Source organism: Phlebotomus papatasi, chromosome 2 (assembly GCF_024763615.1).
Source record: "Phlebotomus papatasi isolate M1 chromosome 2, Ppap_2.1, whole genome shotgun sequence".
In the NCBI taxonomy this organism is placed as follows: Eukaryota; Metazoa; Arthropoda; class Insecta; order Diptera; family Psychodidae; genus Phlebotomus; species Phlebotomus papatasi.
The window spans coordinates 58,406,147-58,424,962 of record NC_077223.1 but is presented as its reverse complement, the minus strand read 5'-3'; the positions used below and the strand labels follow the sequence as shown (position 1 = coordinate 58,424,962).

The window sequence follows — 18,816 nt, the reverse complement described above, 5'->3', positions numbered from 1 at the left end:
TTTTCTATCCGTTGCGTCACAAAAGTTGGTCAGAAAAAAGGTGGCCGGTATTTCACTCAAAGTGGCCGGAATACTACCCAAATCAATGCCCATATTTTTATTAATTTTTCAATATTTTAGGAAGTGATTTAAAGAAAACAAAGATGATAAACGAGTTTTCAAGGTTCCACACAACCTTTCCGAAAAGGATGTAACAAAAAATATCAATATGAATTAAAATTATTGCATTTCAAACTTAGGACTTCGGTGCTTATATGCAACTATGCCGAAATTTGGCACACTTACCCTAAGTCTCATAGGAAAAGTAAAAGAAAATTCGCATTTATCGAAAGCATGAACGTTCGAAGGGAGAGTACTTTCCCCTACTTGAGTATACAAGAAAAATGCTTCAAAACGGATCAATATTTTTCGAGACATTCCAATTAGATCAAATTTATTTTGAAAAAATTATATTTCGAATCATAAATTTTATTTTTTTATGATTTTAGAAAATAAGTTAAGAAAAAGTGGGAAAACGGTAAACAAACTTATACTTCACTGAGTGCTCCATATTCTTAGATTTTCGTTGTCTATTGAATTTTCGAAGAATTTTCGTGAGTTACGGAAACTATTACAGAATTCTTAAGGTCCGTGGAATTTTTCTCAACTTTGATTTTTTCTCGAATCTTTGCGACCCATGAAATACTTGAATAATTCGAAAGACCACGAAATATTTCTCTGCCCATTGGATTTTCTATGAATTTTCGTGTCCCGTAGTATTTTTCACAGATTTTTGCGAACTCAGGAAATTATTGAAAATTTTTAATGCCCGCGGATTTTTTCCGGTTCATAGAATCTTTCTCGAATTTTTGGTGTCTACGGATTATTTTTCGAATATTCATGACCCACAGAAATTTTCACAGATTCTCGCGACAAACAGAATATTTCACAAATTTTCGCTGCTCATTGAAATTTCCAGAAATCTTTGTTGTCCGTGGAATTTTACACAAATTTTCGTACACTACGAAAATTTTCGCCATATTCGCGGAATTTTTCTCAACTCATTAAATTTTTCTCGAATTTAGTGTCCCACGGATTATTTCACGAATTTTTACTGCACATTCAATTTTCACGGATATTTGTGGACCGGTGAATATTTCACGGATTTTTGTGACAAACGGAATAATTTCACAAATTTTCGTTGCTCATGGTATTTTCTGCGAATTTTTGTGGCCCTTGAGATTTTTTCACAAATTTTTGTAAATTACGGAAATTATCGAAAATTCGCGGTCAGTGGAATTTTTCTGAGCCCAAAGGATTTTTCTTAATTTTCGGCAATCCACGGAGTATTTCACGAATTTTCCTCGAATTTATGTGACTTACAGAATTTTTCACGAATTTTCGATACAGAAGAAATATTTTACAAATTTTCGCTGTCCATTGAATTTTCCGGAAATTTTCATAGCTCGTAGAATTATTGACATTTTTTTGAATTATTAAAATTATCAGAAATTCTTAAGGTCCGTGGAATTTTTCTCGAATTTTCGCGATAAACGGAATATTTCGCAATTACATGAAATGGTCCCAATGGTTTCACGAATTTTCGCAGCCCATTGAATTGTCCACGGTTGTTCCTGGCCAGCGGAATTTTTCACAGATTTTCTGAAATAACTGAATTGTTCGTAATTTATCGCACTCTGCGGAATTTTTCGCGAATTTTCGCAGCATACAGAATTCTCTTGAACTCATATAATTTTTCACAGAGTTTCGTGATTCATTGAATTTATGGCGAATTTTCGGGTTTTGCGGTTTTTTTCTCTTATTATTTTCAATTGATATTTCGCTTAAACGGTAAGAGATATCGACTTCCAGTCTTAGATGACCCCCAATAAAAAAACAATATCTCTAGACGTTTTTCCCTTTCTTCCCCTATTTCCCTCCCCTCCCCTAAAAACATATTTTTTTCGGTTTTTCTCAAAATTGGCCCAAGCTTTTTCAATGATTTTTGGATATGTTTTAGAGCTAGTCCAGGCGAACATTTCGCCCAAACATACCTATGACCGGAAAATTTGCCATTTTGAATTATTGAATTATTACTCACGTTATGACATTTAAAAGCTAAACCAAATTAATATTTCTTATAAAAAAGATCCTTCAACTTGATTCATGATTCGAATTTACAATAGAAGTATTCACCTACTAAAAGCTGATCTAGGCTTATCACTTTGATTTTCAATAATTTTTCCAATTGAAGCAACTTTCAGTTTTTTTGTTAGAATTTTTTTCTGAATAAAAAAGGCAAATCTCGATTTTTTTTTAAATTGTTTTATTCTCAGGCGGCAAGTAGCGAGGATGAGCTGCTGCCGTCTCGTGACGTAGATCTATCCGGTTACACGTATGACTATGTACACGAGACGAGCGGATCTGAGACTCCACGGGTTAGTCGGAAACGCAAAATCAGTGAAATGGTCTACCTAGATGGAAGTTTTATGGAGAGTGGTGGAGTTTCGGGGCGCAAACGCATCACATTGGAGAGTAGTAAGTTAGTGGTAAAGGTGTCCTTGCTGTCACCATCGTCCTCCACAACAACATCTCCCAGTACTGTAACCAGTCCGAGTACGTGTGGTGAGAAGAAGACACCACGTTCGATTATCCCGACCAAAGATAATCCACCGCCTGAGTTGGGTGACTGGTTGGTGCAGTTTCAGCGTTGGACGCAACCAGAGCGTCTGCTGGCGCTGGATCGATTGATAGATCTGTGCGAGCCGACGCAGGTGCGTCATATGATGAAGGTGATTGAGCCACAGTTTCAGCGGGACTTTATATCGTTGTTGCCCAAGGAACTGGCCCTGCAGGTGTTGTCGTATTTGGAACCGAGGGATCTGCTACGTGCTGCTCAGACCTGTCGCAACTGGCGCTTCCTCTGCGATGATAATCTACTGTGGAAGGAAAAGTGCAAGAGGGCAAGTATCATCATTGAAGGGGCTACGGATAGGCCAAAGCGTGGAAGAGCAGGAAATATGCCACATATTTCTTCACCATGGAAAGCTGCTTACATCCGGCAGAGCATCATTGAGATGAATTGGCGCTCGAGGCCAGTTCGGAAGCCAAAGGTGCTGAAGGGGCATGATGATCATGTAATCACATGCCTCCAATTTTGTGGCAACAGAATCGTTTCTGGATCCGATGACAACACTCTTAAAGTCTGGTCAGCCATCACGGGAAAGGTGAGTGGATCTTTTTTTTATTATTTGTTTCTAATTGAAAATTTTGTACTTTGTCTAAACCATTTTTATCTCCGGAAGGAAGTTTCGACTTTTACTATTTATACGAATTCCCTAACTATTTTCCTTACGGTTCAATTAAATAATTTATCGAAAGTGTTCAACATTTTGCAAAGAGTTTAAAAGAAAATTTTTCAAAAAATTATACGTGAATTTTCTAACAGAATCAAAATTTTAGGCTGTCCAAAAAATTACAAGATCGAATCTTTTTTTTCTAGATCGTTGCAATTGACTTGAAAAGTGTCTTAACTAAATCAAAAATCGTTTAGCATCTTGATAATTCCTAACATTTCTGAAATATCCTTGGAAAAATTTCAAGAAACAAAAACAAAATGGCATTTGAAAATGATGGAATATTGGTTCTACAATTATTACAAAAACAAATCTTGAAATATCCAGGACAGGATACATATCTTGAATATCAATATTTTAAAACAATTGATAGATTTGTCATTTTGCGATCTTGCTTTTTTATTTTTTTCTTGGCTGAATAGAAGTAAAGTGAGTGAGAGCCAAAACATAAAAATGAAGAAGAAATAGGGATGGTAAAACGTCCCAGGCAAGCACCTGTCAAGTTGGCCTTTTTATATGGAGCTATTTGAAGCCAATTCCTAAATTGATCTCGGACTCAGCTCACAGTACTCCGAGGAAAATATTTATTTAAACAAAAATTTAGTATTATTTATCCCTCTATACGGAAATGTATCTTATAATACAGGAAAACTTCCCACTTTTTAAATATTTAGCATAACGGTAGCGAGTGCAAAAAAAATCCCATATAAATTTGAATCAAAATATGAGAAAGTGGCTTCAAATTTCAGGCAGCTTGCCAAATTTATGTCCATATTGAAGAGTTTTTCCTACATAAGCGTAGGGAATTTCCTTCAACATGGACATAAATTTCTCTATTATTGTGTAAAGCCCATTAGACGCTATAATTCAAATATACTTTCGCAGCACTTACCGTTTACCGGTTCCCAACCGATTTGAACAAATTCATAAATTACTCAAAAAATCCCTCAAAATGGTTTTAAGAGTAATAAAATTGATTTTCGGACAAAAATTACTTATCTGTTCATAACCGGTTCATAACCGATTTGAACCGATTTATAAATCACTCAAAATATATCCCAAAATTACCTTAGGACCAATATATAATTGAATTTCGAATAAAAACTAGTTATTGGTTACAGTGCCGAATTTAGGTGGGTTCCCTGAGACCACGGCACCGGGCATCCACTTCTCAAGGGCCTCCACATTTAAGAAGTCTACCATGGTTAAATAGGCAGGAAATAAAAATAAAAAAAATAAAACTGCATAAATAAAAAAAATTAAAAAAAAAACTGCAAATTAAATTGCTATTAACGATTAGAGCATTTAATGTCACGACCCCCTATTTTGCGATTTTTTCAATTTTTAAAAAAATCTAAAATCTGTTCTAATAGCCGTAGGGAGGGTTTCATCATTTTGGACAGGGAGGGTGCTTATAAGCATCAATATTCTAAGTTTGAAGTGCGATATTTTCAATATCAATTGATTTTTTTGTTACTGTCTTTTCAGAAGGGTTGTTTAGAAACTTGTGAAGCTATTTATCGTCTTTTTTACTAAAATTAGTTTTAATAAAGTAAAGTACCCTATGTCGACCACTTAATAATAGATTTTGTGAAAAACTTATGAAAAAACAGTTATGTTAAAATCATCCAAAAAGAACAAATATTAAGATAGAATTCATTATTCTTATTCATCAAATATTAAAATAATACTGTGGGTACTAGGCCTCCACATTTCTAAATCCGCCCCTGATCGGTTATGAACCATTGCATTATTGGTTCATAACCGTTGGTTCAAAAATTTCTAATTAGCGCAGTTTTATAGGAAATTTACCGCTCTACAACTTTGTGAAAGTAATTTTCCTCTATTTTGTAAGGAAATACGTTTATCGAGCCAATTTCTAAAAGGTAATTTTGTGAATATTCTCAAAAATGCTGGGGCAAATAGTACCAGACATTGGGTATTATTTAGAGGACATATTTTCATAGAAACTTTATTCATCTACAACTTTGTAAAACACCGTTTTCTCTGCGAGAAAAGTGGGAAGACGAGAAAAGCGCTTTTCAAGCTATTTTAGAAAAAAAACACACAAAAGACTGCAAATCGTTTGACCAATGCATACAACAAGCGGCGAGACATGATAATGACGTTTCTTTTTGCCGTGAGACTTCAAAAATTGCTTCGCTTTTTTGTTACTTTTTGCTCTATGCCTTTTGTTACTTTTTACCCCAAATGGCCATTTTTAATAAAAGGATTTCTGGGGAAAAGAACTTTTGTGAAAATCTAAAATATATAGCGGATTCGTATTCAAAAAATCCAAATAATTTAGAAAATATTCACCAGTGCATCAATTTTGGAAAATAAGTAGGTAATAATTGTTATCTTCTGCAAGGAAAATATTTCAAAAATAGGACTAAAAATTTCCATATTTTTTATTTTCTAAATTCCTTGTTCGAATTCTAAGAAACTTACGACATTGAAGAAGATCTATGGAGGCTATCTATAGAAAAAAAATTTGAGCCGCTATCTTTTTTACCTTGGAAGATATTGAATTTTGAATTTTTCGGTTTGTGACTTTTAGCCCCAGTCTCCCCTACCCAGAGTCCCAAAATAGAAGAAAGAGTTATACGCTTTACGAGTTATTTGTAAGTTCTCACTAGGAATTCACAAACATTTACCAACATTTTCAGGAAATTTTTATTTTCTGTGTAAAGTGGCGTTGAGCTACCTCACAGAGTTCGATCTTATTGCCGTCGAAAAAAAACTTTCTTGTCACATCCTGTAGAACTGAGAGCTGTATCAAAAAAAAAATTAGCCACGATAAATACATAAGGAACTCAAATAGATAATAATAATAATAATATTAATGGTGGCACAACGTTCGATAGAGGAACTGGGACTTCCCACAAGGGGAGTTCGGGACATCCATTATTATTTCTTTCTTATCCAAGGATGGGGTTGTCAGTCCCATGCCCCGTGGAATCAAGTGCTGTGAAGCTCACTGGATGCAATCCGAACACCTTTAACGCCAGAAAAAATTCCTAGTGACCTAAAGGGAATTCGATTCGAACCCGGGGCACTTGCATCATAGAGCGAGTGCTCTACCACTTGACCCATTGAGTGCCCTCAAATAGAATCTAATGCTTTCTTCAGACAAAAATTTGGTCTTCTTTCACGAATGTTCCTGGTTTCTAAATATAATCAAGAGGATTTCTAAATTTAACAATCTAAATTAATTAAATGTTCTTGTCGAACCATCCTGAATCAAAATTTCCCAAAAGTTCGCCTAGTGTGAAATAATGTCCAAGAAGGCGCATCCGCGGCTAATTCCCAATTTTCTCTGTAAATCATGAATTGGAGTAGTGGATAGAGTTGCAGACATAATTCCAGAAACAAATCACAGATTTGGCCACTAAGGAAGGTGCACTGAAACGCCGACAGTTTTGACAAAGAATTTTGTGTTTCCCTGCCCTAAAAGAATTATTGCCCCTTGCACATCCCGAGGGTGTTCATCTCCTTGATTTGCTTGTGGCACTATTACCATAAGTATTCTACCAAAAAAATAATTATAACTTTCTCTATTGAAGCGAAGGAAGTGTCTTAGATTAAGGTAAAAATGGTGTGTTGTATGAGATAAATGATATTGTTCCTGTTTTTTTTTTAAATTTTCTCCAAGGCTGCAGATTTAAAATAAAAAACAAATGTGGTAGTACGGTTGTGATAGTTACGACAAGGCTTGTAGACTTAACATTCGAGTTTATCTTTGCTTTAGAATCAAAATCATTGATGTGACTGCTTCTTCTGAACTTAGTTATTCACTGGTTCTCTTTCTTGATCAATCAAATTTTACGTACACAGTAAAAAAAATTTACAACCACTATCGTTGGTAATTTTTGCACGAGCGCTATGGTTGTGAAGTTTGTGTATTGGCAATGTTGTATATTGGCAAAGTTGTGTATTGTCAATTTTATAAAATGTCTTCCTGTCTATAATTTTGATTGTAGAGCAATTTTGTTCGGTTTATGTGTATTATCTGTGAAAAGTCTTTGTATTAAACTAAGGAAAAAAGAGAAAAAAGGAACAAAAAAAGAAAGATATGAAGAGAGGGTCTGAGACTTGAGCCCATAACCTTTGCGTTGGTGGTCTCGCGTTTTCCGGATGCGCCACGAACTTGCTTACTTCTCTTAAGCAAATGGCCAAGAGTTGCATCGTCAATTTTTCTAATTTACATGATGCTTCCTCTGTTTTCTGTTATTACATAATTATTCCTAATTTTTTACGACTGAGGCATATTTTAAGAATCCAATGAATGATTCCAGAAGACAATTAGGCAGTTAAAAATGCAAAAACTGTCTAAAATCTTAGAAAAATTGCAATAGTAAACAATGAAATTTTGACAGTTCTCACACAAATTGTCCCATACACAAATTTCATTACACAATACATCATTTTACTACCATTATGTTTGTATCGTACCACAAATATGATGTAATTTTACAATTTACAACCATATTGCTTGTGAATTTACACAACTTTTCCCATACACAACTTTATTTCTCACACAATTTTTTACTGTGTAGTTTATATATATATATATATATTGCCTTAACGGGAAAAATTCTGAAGTTCCTTCAGAAACCAACAAAATGTGAGCAAAAGATTATTATTTTAGGTATGCAAAAGTGGATATATTTCTACTACGAAAAAAAATCTCTACAGAGTGCGGACAATCTACGTGACTACTACGGGGGGAGAATCTAACAATATTATAGGGGGACTAACAAATAATAAATGCTGTTTTCCATTCGTCATTATGAGGTTTTAGCTGATCGCTTTTTCGTCTTCTTCTTCTTCTCGTTCTCCCTCTCTCTCTTTCTCTTTATGGCTTTGCCTTCTCTTCGTCCTCGAAAACATTCATGGCGTTTGTGCACGTCTGCAGGTTGAAGTTGAAGACGGTTCCGGGTTCGCAGAACATCTCCAGAGCTGGGTGGTTGACGGTGTGGCAGACGAAGAAGCTGTCTGCACGAGAGCCAGGCCACAGTGTACCCATATGATCCTGAGTGCAGATTAGGTCATTGGGGCAGGGTGGGCATGGAGTTGTTGTGGTGGTTGGAGGATCCTCAGGACAAGGTGGGCAGGGTGGAGTGGTTGTTGGGCATGGAGGACAGGTGGTGGTTGTTGGGCATGGTGGGCAAGGCGTTGTCGTGGTGGTTGTTGTGGTTGTTGTCGTCGTCGTGGTTGTCGTTGTGGTTGTCGTAGTTGTTGTCGTGGTGGTTGTAGTTGGAGGCTCCTCTGGTGGGCAGGGTGGGCAGGGAGGTGTGGTGGTTGGACATGGTGGGCATGGAGTTGTGGTGGTGGTTGGAGGCTCATTCGGAGGACATGGAGGGCATGGAGTTGGGCATGGGCAGGTGGGGTTGTCCTGTGGGCAAATTCCTCCAGCTGGCGGAGAACCATTCCATTCGGCCAGAGTGGGTGGATTGCGTGGCTCAGTCCAGATCCACAGATGAGATGGGATGCAGGTGCGGGTGCGCTCGTCGAAGAGCATATTGGTGGGGCAGGACATCATTTCGGCGGGAACACCTTGATGATTGCACTGCCACCATCTAGTTGGATCCCAGTTGTGTCTGTACAGGCGAACAGCCATCTCCTCGTTGGTGCGGCAGGCTGGCCGTCCGTGGGAGACAAAACGGGGATCGAGACTTCTGGGGAGCTCATTTTCAATCTCAACTGGTGCTGCAAAGGCTCCAGCGACGAAGAGCGCTGCCACAAAGATGGCGTCTGCAATTTTGGAACAAAAGATTAATCCGTGTCAAGTGTCTCTTCCACTAAAGAAGTCTTCCAAATTAGTAAAGAAGCCCAAGTATAAACACTTACACTTCATTTTTGTTCGTTGGTTAACACTCCACTGATGTCCTTTGCTTCACTATCGAGCCAATTTATACCCAAGTCCCAGCAGTTCACAACATATGCAATTTCTTATCAGAAACAGACAATTGAATAGTCTATTTGAAAAAATGCCCAAATTCTTACTAGTTGTGATTAATTTTCTCTTGGATTTATAATCGTTCAATCAACTTCCCAAAATCAAATGTGATTGACGAGGGGTAGAATTGATTTAGCTGTTCTTTTTTTTTTTTTGTACTTTGCCTTGAATAGACTCTTGAGTGACTTGTTTGGATTTCCAATACTATTAGGCACATATTTTTTTTTTTACTAAATTTATAACTGGTCATTCACTAAATATTTCCCTTTGATCTAAAATGACGAATTTTCCCGGAAATCTGATTTTAGAATTCTTTTTGTTGTTGTGGATTGTGCATATAACGTTCAAAGACCCAAACAACGATGTATCGTGGGGAAATTTGACCCTCCTATGCGTGATCAATTAATGCGTGATTGAACAAAAAAAAGAAAAAGAATTGTGATTAAGGAAGATTGTGACGAATTACTAATGGAATGTGTTCCTGTTACCGGGGGTGAGTGACTCCAAAGTCGCAATTTTTGCCTTCCTGGAACATTTTTAATCATTGTGTGAGCGAGTGCGGAAAGTGTGCTAATGCCAAGGGCCATTTAGGACAGTATTTATTAAAGGAAGATACTATAATAAAATAGATTGACTTTTGCCATGGTCAACAGTTATGGATTTGTTGAGTGAAATTAATAATAATCCCTTTTCGTTTTACTTTTCATACAGTTTTTTTTTCTTCTTTACTTCGAGGAAAAACCTGTTGATTCCCGCTTAGTGTTGTTCACTAAAAAGAAAAATTAATTAGTGTCTTTTGAAATGCAACATTAGAATATGAATACCATGATGAAGCGATATTGATAGGTAACTTTTTGTCTTAAGACGTAAAACCCAGGTTGATAATAAATCACATTTATTACTCTCAAATATTGTTCGACACATTCAAGTTCTAATAAACAGGAAGAGAAATTGATATGATCATATTTTTGATGTTCTCAGTGCGATTGTGTAAATTAAAGAGTTCTGGGTATCTTGATATTGGAATCCAAGTCCTCGAGATAGTTTTCCGCTCTCTTAATGTTTTCTAAGGGAGTATTCAGAGATGTTCGCAAGTTAAACACCTCAGATTCTAAAATCCCAATATTCTGCTCATCGATTGTTGTATTGTCCGGCAACTGACAGATCTTCTCCAATTTCTTGTCCATACCTTCAAAGTCTTTGGTGTATGCACATGTAGCATATACTGTCTTGATATTCTTAGCCTCGTCGATCACACGAAGAGTTCCACTCTCGAGAGATCCCAATTGTCGAAACCGTCGAAACACTCCCCACCGGATTAGTAATAAAGAGTCTGTCCAAGATAGCCTCTATCGCACTCGTTGCATCTGTACCCGGCAATTCCTTTGATACACTCGCACTTTGCAGCCTCAGGACCGTACTGTTGAATCGTCGATCCTTAGAAGTGTCATATACACTCGTATCATTCGTAGGGTAAATGTCCTAATTCAAAAGAATTTCCAGACGCTTCAACTTTGACACAAGATTCAACACATTAAGTTCATATTTTTTCTGAAGAAAATTTCATACATTTGCTCCTTGTGTAGTGAATTAAATACCTGCGAGGGTAGAGGAAATTAATATAGAAATAATCCCTTCTTGTTGCCGAAAACTCCAGGTGAAGTTTAACTTCACTTTATTTAACTTGACAAAAAATATATTGATGCTTACGGGTCCCAGTCAAAATCCCGAACGCCAAAATCCCGAAAGCCAAAATCCCGAACGCCAAAATCCCGAAAGCCAAAATCCCGAATTTTTAAAAGTGTTACAGCTACTCCCACGATTCTACCCGCGCTTTCTGGTGGCAAAGGGAAATCTTCTGTGTCTTGGGAAATTATTCTAAGCATTTTCCTTCATATAATTTCATCCCTTTCAGGATTTTGAAAATTCGGGATTTTGGCTTTCGGGATTTTGGCTTTCGGGATTTTGACCTTTTCGGGATTTTGGCGTTCGGGATTTTGGCTTTCGGGATTTTGGCTGCCACCGATGCTTACACATTGAGTTCTGGTGGCAGAGTAAAAATGTGAACAAAGAATAGTCAGTGGTACATAGCAATTTGATCGACATCGATAATCCATTTTGAGCGCCATCTAACAGTTTCTAATCCCAAATCTCCTTCGGATTTTAGGCCGTTTAGCCTTCTTCCTGTCCTCTCAAAAGCTTTTGAATTTGTTCTACATGAACAAATCTCACAGCATCTGACCGCAAATGAACTTCTTTGTGACTTTCAGTCGGGTTTCCGTAATGCCCTAGACACACTTACGACTAAAGTCCAGAAACGACTAAGCTCGTTCATAGCCAAGTCCGTTCCTGACACACTACAAACGAGGCTTAACGTTTACTGGCACTCACAAAACATAACTTTCGTGGGTTTTCTGCAGATATTTCTACTGAAATGCACTAGTACTCCTTTGAAAATGAAACTACTTGTAAATTTACTTGACAATTCACTTATAACAATAAGAATTATTCACTAGAATCGTAGAAATTGACTTAAGTCGTGAGTTAGCTTCCACCTCACAAATAATTGTAATTAACAATAATTATTGCACGTGTACTGAGACATGATATTACAAATAGTTTCATTTTCAGAAGAGTTTTAGTGCATTTCAGTAAAAATATATGCATAAAAACTCACAAAAGTTATGTATTGTAGGTACCAGTAAATGTTAATCCTCGTTCGTAGTGTGTCAGGAACTGACTTGGCTATGAACTAGCTTAGTCGTCTCTGGACTTTAGTCGTAAGTGTGTCTAGGGCATAAAGGTCACAGTACTACTTCTGCCCTTCTCAAGGTAAACCATGACATCTCCTCAGCTATCGATCGTTTTGTGATTCTAGTTCTTCTAGATTTCACTAAGGCCTTTGATAGTCTTCCTCACGATCTCCTTTGCTACAAGTTGTGTAGTCTCTTCGAATTTTCTTCTTCTGCAATTGCACTCATTCGATCATGCTTCACTCGTAGATCACATATTATCAAATTTGGCGATGAAACTTTACCACCTACATTCTTAAGTAAGGGCATTGCTCAGGGTTCAATTCTTGGCCCTCTCATGTTCTCTCTCTTTATTAATGATTTACCTTCAATGTTAAATTGCCTATTTCATCTTTATGCAGATGACCTTCAAATCTATGTGGATGGTGATCCTACTAATCCACGGGATGCCTTCGATCTTATAAACTTTAATCTTTCCAATATTGAGCACTGGGAGTCTCTGAATGGTTTGCTTTTAAACCCTAAAAAGTCCCAAGCTATCATAATTTATAGAAAAACCCCTTCGTTTGATTTCTTTCCTCTACTCCTACACGGAGAAATTATTCCTACTGTAGATCAGGTTAAAAACCTCGGAATAATCTTTAATTCCACGTTATCTTGGTCAGATCATGCTACCTCAATTTGCCGAAAGGTCAACTACTCTTTGTATACCCTTAGGCGCTTCCGGGACATCACACCTTATGACACTCGCTTGCTCCTCGCGCGAGCGCTTCTTCTTCCTTTCTTCACTTACGGAGCAGAGCTTTTCTTTGCGGCGGATAGTGACACCATTCGTCGTCTAACTGTTTCTTTCAATAATTGTGTCAGGTATATCTGTGGCTTAAATCGCCGGGACCATATCACTCCCCACAGAAATGTATTTATCGGCTGTGACCTTATTTTTCATTTGAACTCAAGAGCTGCGCTCTTTTTGTTTCATTTGCTAATTTTTGGGTGTCCTGAGTACCTGTCGAGTCTTCTGGTTAGGGGGGATTCGGCCAGGATTCTGGGACTCATAGTGCCTAAGGTCAGGAGTAATTGTCTGTACCGGTCACTGTTTGTAAAAGGCATTGTGCCCTTCAACGCAATTCCTAGTGACATGCGTAGGTCCGCGGATGGCATCCGTCAGTTTTTTCGGGTCCAGGCTGAGTGAATCTTAAAGAAGCATCTTCTCATCTTTTTTTTCATCTTTTTTTCAGCTCATGTTGTTTTTTTTCTTTAACTCTGTTTTCTTTTGTTATTTCAATTTTAATCTTCTTTTTCTTTATCACAATTGTAAGAGGGATGTACCCTTTTTTGTGATTAAATAAATATTCTATTCTATTTACAGAATTCCCCTCCAGTAGGGGAATTCTGTTATTTTCGTAGCATTGCCACGCGTGAGTTCGAAACCTGACAATGCCCTTCGAGCTTTATTCGTCATATCATATGATTTCGAAAATTCAATTCATTTAATTTTGAATGAAATCCCTTTACTTGATGATTTTATTTTATGAAAATACAGTACGTCCTTGGTTGATTTATTTAACAAAATTCATTGTCATTTGAATTGCCAGAAATCTAAAATATGTGACTTCTGACAATACCACGTGAGCTGAAATGGCAATGTCACGGCTACAGAATCGCATTTTTGAAAAAGCTCTCCTAAAATTCAAACCCAATTTGTCATTTGGCATTACCAGAGCGTTACAGAATTGCCCTCCAGGTCACTTTTCAAGTTAAAACTAAAAAGCAAACCTTTTAGTAAATACTGGTTTAGCCTTTGAAATCCGATATTTTTAATTCAGTAAAAAAAAACATAGAGTTGTTTACGTTTCGGCGAAGTAACATTATATTTGATTTTCTGTCTCTGCAGTGCCTTCGAACACTTGTAGGACACACAGGTGGTGTATGGTCGTCCCAGATGTCGGCCAACATCATCATTTCAGGCAGCACCGACAGGACGTTGAAAGTGTGGAATGCAGACTCTGGACAATGTATCCATACACTCTATGGACACACATCCACAGTCAGGTGTATGCATCTGCATGGCAACAAGTGAGTATCGTAATTTCTAGAAGAAATACCCTTTCCCAATAGCTTTCCCAATTTTGATTGTTCCCTTTGACCATTCAGAGTCGTTAGTGGTTCCCGCGATGCAACTCTTCGAGTGTGGGATGTGACTCGTGGAATCTGCTTGCACATCCTTGTGGGTCATTTGGCGGCTGTGCGCTGCGTTCAGTACGATGGCAAACTGGTAGTGTCGGGGGCTTACGATTATATGGTGAAAGTGTGGAATCCAGAGAAGGCTGAGTGTTTACACACGCTTCAGGGTCATACCAATCGTGTCTACTCACTACAGGTGAATCCACTTCAGTCTCTCCATTTCCTCCCCCATTTGAATTTTTGTTCTAACGAGAATATTTTCCAGTTTGATGGTATTCACGTAGTGTCTGGTTCACTGGATACGTCAATTCGTGTCTGGGATGCCGAGACGGGGAGTTGCAAGCATACTCTGATGGGACATCAGAGCCTCACGTCCGGAATGGAGTTGAGGCAGAATATTTTGGTGTCTGGGAATGCCGATTCGACTGTCAAAGTGTGGGATATTCTCACGGGACAATGCCTACAAACACTTTCAGGTGAGGAATTTGATTTTGAAAGAAAAACTTTCATTGGCTTTTTAAAATGCCTTTTTGTCACGACAAGTTTTACAAATGGGGCTTATAAAAAGCAATATTTTTCTTGTTTTGCTGGTGAAGTTCCACAAATAATTACAGTGCTTACAGTGCATCGATGATTTCCGCGTCTAATGATTTTAGTGAAACTGCTTAACGTTTTGATCTCAATTAACTTTTGCGGCCATAATTTAGGCAAATGTAACTTTGATAAGGCAACTTCTGGAGTGGATTTAAGAGTTTTTGGAGATTTCATTGCCTATGTTGGTGTCGATTCTGAGGCATGGAATGGTGTGATTGGAAAGAACGATAACACTGACGAAAACAAGAACGGTGTAATGTTGCTGGACTTTTGTGTCACTTGCCTTATTGGCCAAGCCGAGACTCATCCCTCAATGTGCATATTCTGTTGCATCTTTCTTACGCATCATAGTAAAAAATAATTACTATTGTTGTCGAATTTGCTAACTGAAATGCAATTCGAACATTTCTCACCAGATGAGCAAGCTTTCACTCGTCCACAGCGCCACTTGACGTAGAGTCAGAGTGACGTGAGCCATGGTTGGCTACAGAGTGTGTGGTGCGAGAGTTGGCAAGATAAGCCTAAATTCGGAAAGTTTTCCGCGAGTGTCTACACTACGATTATCGCGTGTAATAGGAGAGCATTGATAATTGTAGTAAATTTCAAACGATTATCGTAGGAACCAAAGTTGAACAGCAAACAAGTTGAATTTTCATAGTTGAAAAGCAAAGTAAGCTGAATTTTCCTCCAAAAGTTCCACTAAAACTACTACTACTTAACCGGCCCTACAACCAATTACTGGTCTTGGCCTGACTCAGGACCCGTCGCCACTTGAGCCTGTTACGCGTCACTGTTCTCCAATTCCGCACCCCTAATGAGCTGGCGTCCTAATCCATGCCGTCGATCCATCTGAGGCTGGGTCGGCCTCGTCTCCTCGTAGCATAGAGTCCGCCCCTAAAGACTTTCCAGGCTGGGTCGTCCTCATCTTTACGAACCAGATGACCAGCCCACCGGAGCATATTGATGCGTATTTGCTTGATGACAGTTACCTCTCGGTAGCGCTCATACACCTCATGGTTGTATAGGCTCCGGAATCGTCCCTCCTCACATATGGGGCCAAAAATCCGTCGTAGTATCCTCCTCTCAAACGCGGCTAAGAGTTCGCAATTCTGTTCGCTGAGGACCCACGTCTCAGACGAATACGTGAGAACTGGCAGGATCATAGTCCTATACAGCAGTAGCTTAGTCTTTATGCTTAAGTTTCTGGACCGGAAAACTCTTGATAGACTGAAATAGGCTCTGTTGGCTTTCAGCAGCCGTGCGCGGACTTCTGTTGAGGTGTTGTTGTCGGCTGTGATTGTTGACCTAAGGTACACGAAGGAGTTGACAACTTCAAAGTTGTAGTCCCCCATCGGGAGCCCTGTTTGACAGATGCTCTCCGTGGATCTTGCCGGAGTTGCTGCTGACGAGGCCACCATGTACTTCGTTTTGCCTTCATTTATCTGTAGCCCCAGATTTCGTACCACATGTTCATTCTGGATGATGGCCTCTTGTACAGCTCTGGGATTACCCCCCATAATGTCAATATCGTCAGCATAGGCTAGGAGCTGCGTGAACTTATTGAGTATAACCTGCTCACGCCGGAGTCACGGATCGCTTTTTCCAGTGCCAGGTTAAAGAGGACGCACGATAGTCCGTCCCCCTGTCTGAGTCCGTTGTTCACGCAAAACTCTCGTGACAGCGATCCGTTCGTCTTTACTTTGCTCCTCACATCGGTCATGGTCATCCTTGTCAGTCTAATCAATTTGTTCGGGATGCCGAATTCTCCCATGGCTTCGTACAGTTTTACCCTGACTATGCTATCGTAGGCTGCTTTGAAATCGATGAAGAGATGATGATGTGCTTGGTAATGCTCTCTCATCTTCTCCGTAGACAGTCAAAGGGAAAAGATCTGGTCTGTTGTTGTTTTGCTTGGAGTGAAACCACATTGATATAGTCCAATAATGGTCTGAGCGAATGGGGCTATTCGACCAAGCAGAATAGAGGAGAATATCTTATAGGCGGTACTCAACAACGTAATACCCCTATAGTGGCTACAGTTTGTGATATCTCCTTTCTTATGTATAGGACAGATAATGCCAATTTTCCATTCGTCTGGCATTACCTCTTCGTCCCATACACGGAGCACTAATTGATGAACAAATCGGTGTAGTTGGGCGCCTCCATGTTGGTACAGCTCTGCTGCATTTCCGTCTACTCCTGGCGCTCTGTTGTGTTTAAGCCGACGGATTGCTCTTTCGGCCTCGTCCCACTGAAATTTCACAAAATCATTGTCTTTGGATCTAAAAGGATCTAATTATTGTCTTTGGATCCAAAGACAATGACAAAATATAAAAAGAAGAAGAATGAGCTCAAACGAAAGTAGTTGAAAGTTGAAATTTTGGTGCGATAATCGGTGGAAAAATTACTACGACAATCGAATTGATTCTGTTACACACGATAATCGTAGAAATAACCAGTAGATTAAATGTAGTTTACGCTATTTTGTTGTTTCATTTTAGTGATTTTAGTACCATTATAATAATTATTACCATTATTTATTGCACTTGGGCCATTACTAAGGGTTGAATTTTACCAATTCTACAGTTTAATTGATTCCTTTTCAATTGAAAGTTAATTTTTTCAGTGGTTGTTATTCGAAATTTCAACTAGTTCAGTTCAACTAATAGAATTCCACCCTTCCAATTTCATCTTGTTTTTACTATGAATAATTGCCATACACAAATAATTGACAATGGATTGTAAAATTTGTAAAAGTAGTACGAATTTTTGGTATATACGATCTTATGATTCAGTGGTTTCTGTCGTTTACCTGATGAAATTGGTTGCGGTAAGTCGGCGGCTGTCGCAACCAAGCTTTAATTCAAGACAAACACATAAATTGAATCTCGGGGTGTTATTCACAAATCATGGTAGGATGGACGCAGAACTCTCGTTAGGAATCGGCCAGACTTCTGCAGTAATGAGAAACCTTAGCAGTAGCATGATGAGGAAGGTCGAGCCTAGTCGTTCTGCTTAATTATTGGTTTAAAAGCTGTGTTAATTCATATTCTCAAATAGGGTCATGAGATTTGGGTAATGACCGAAAGTATAATATCGTGAGTATAAGCTGTCGAGATGAATAACCTCTGATCGGTTAAAGGAATCACTCGTTGAGATCGAGTGAGGAACGTAACCGTTCGTGATGAGCTAAGAGTCGAGAAGTTGCAAAGAGTCGATGAGTTGAGAAGTTTCGAGTTGAGAGATCACAACTTCGATGGCATGATCATGTTCAGTGCATTCGGGGTAGGCCTAGGACAAGGTGGTTGAATTAAATTCAGGTTCTAGTTTTGAAGCGTTTTGGGATCGAAAACGATCATCTTCCTGAAGTGGCAGGGTATCAACAGAAACAGACATACATAGTTTATAACCTGGGTGTGACCTAGGCCCGCGACCCCGATAGGGATAAGCAGTTGAAAATGAATGAATCACTGAACGGAACGTGCTCTTAAGTTTCGTTTAATGAAAGTGGTTTTTCTTTTATCTTTTGTATTTTCAGGACCAAATAAACACCAATCAGCTGTTACTTGCCTGCAATTCAATTCTCGCTTTGTTATCACGAGCTCCGACGATGGAACTGTGAAGCTATGGGACGTAAAGACTGGAGAATTCATTAGGAATTTAGTGGCTCTGGATTCGGGTGGATCAGGCGGAGTTGTATGGAGAATAAGGTGAGCATTTTTTTTTGTATAATTCAAAGATGGAAGCGAGGAAGTTATTTAGAGATCAATAAATAAAAACGTTCTTTATGTGTTTTTGTGTAGGGCCAATGATACCAAGTTGATCTGTGCCGTGGGTTCCAGGAATGGAACCGAGGAGACCAAGTTGATGGTACTGGACTTTGATGTTGAAGGTGCCTGCTTAAAATGCTCATAAGAAGGATGAATGGTCTGTGTTTCAGCTAATTCAGGTTAAACACAATTAACAAAATTTTAAAAGAAAACAAAAA

At 38.5% G+C, this 18,816-nt stretch overlaps 2 protein-coding genes across 2 annotated transcripts in view; one reads left to right on the top strand and one right to left on the bottom strand.

Moving 5' to 3' along the window:
* The window catches only part of LOC129801887 (F-box/WD repeat-containing protein 7), a 69,607-nt gene extending 50,791 nt beyond the window's left edge, over positions 1-18,816 (top strand). The window contains exons 5-10 of the mRNA XM_055847320.1: positions 2,316-3,206; positions 13,945-14,126; positions 14,205-14,430; positions 14,500-14,710; positions 18,367-18,538; positions 18,632-18,816. Of these exons, the coding sequence (XP_055703295.1) occupies positions 2,316-3,206; positions 13,945-14,126; positions 14,205-14,430; positions 14,500-14,710; positions 18,367-18,538; positions 18,632-18,743 (1,794 nt within the window). The 3' untranslated portion in view covers positions 18,744-18,816. The remainder of the gene's footprint in view (positions 1-2,315; positions 3,207-13,944; positions 14,127-14,204; positions 14,431-14,499; positions 14,711-18,366; positions 18,539-18,631) is intronic.
* Positions 7,981-9,857, bottom strand: LOC129801900 (integumentary mucin C.1). The gene is made up of 2 exons (XM_055847336.1): positions 9,189-9,857; positions 7,981-9,092 (listed from the first exon to the last, which is right to left on the bottom strand). Exons 1-2 carry the CDS (start codon positions 9,193-9,195, stop codon positions 8,194-8,196), a joined length of 906 nt encoding a protein of 301 aa, XP_055703311.1. The 5' UTR covers positions 9,196-9,857; the 3' UTR covers positions 7,981-8,193.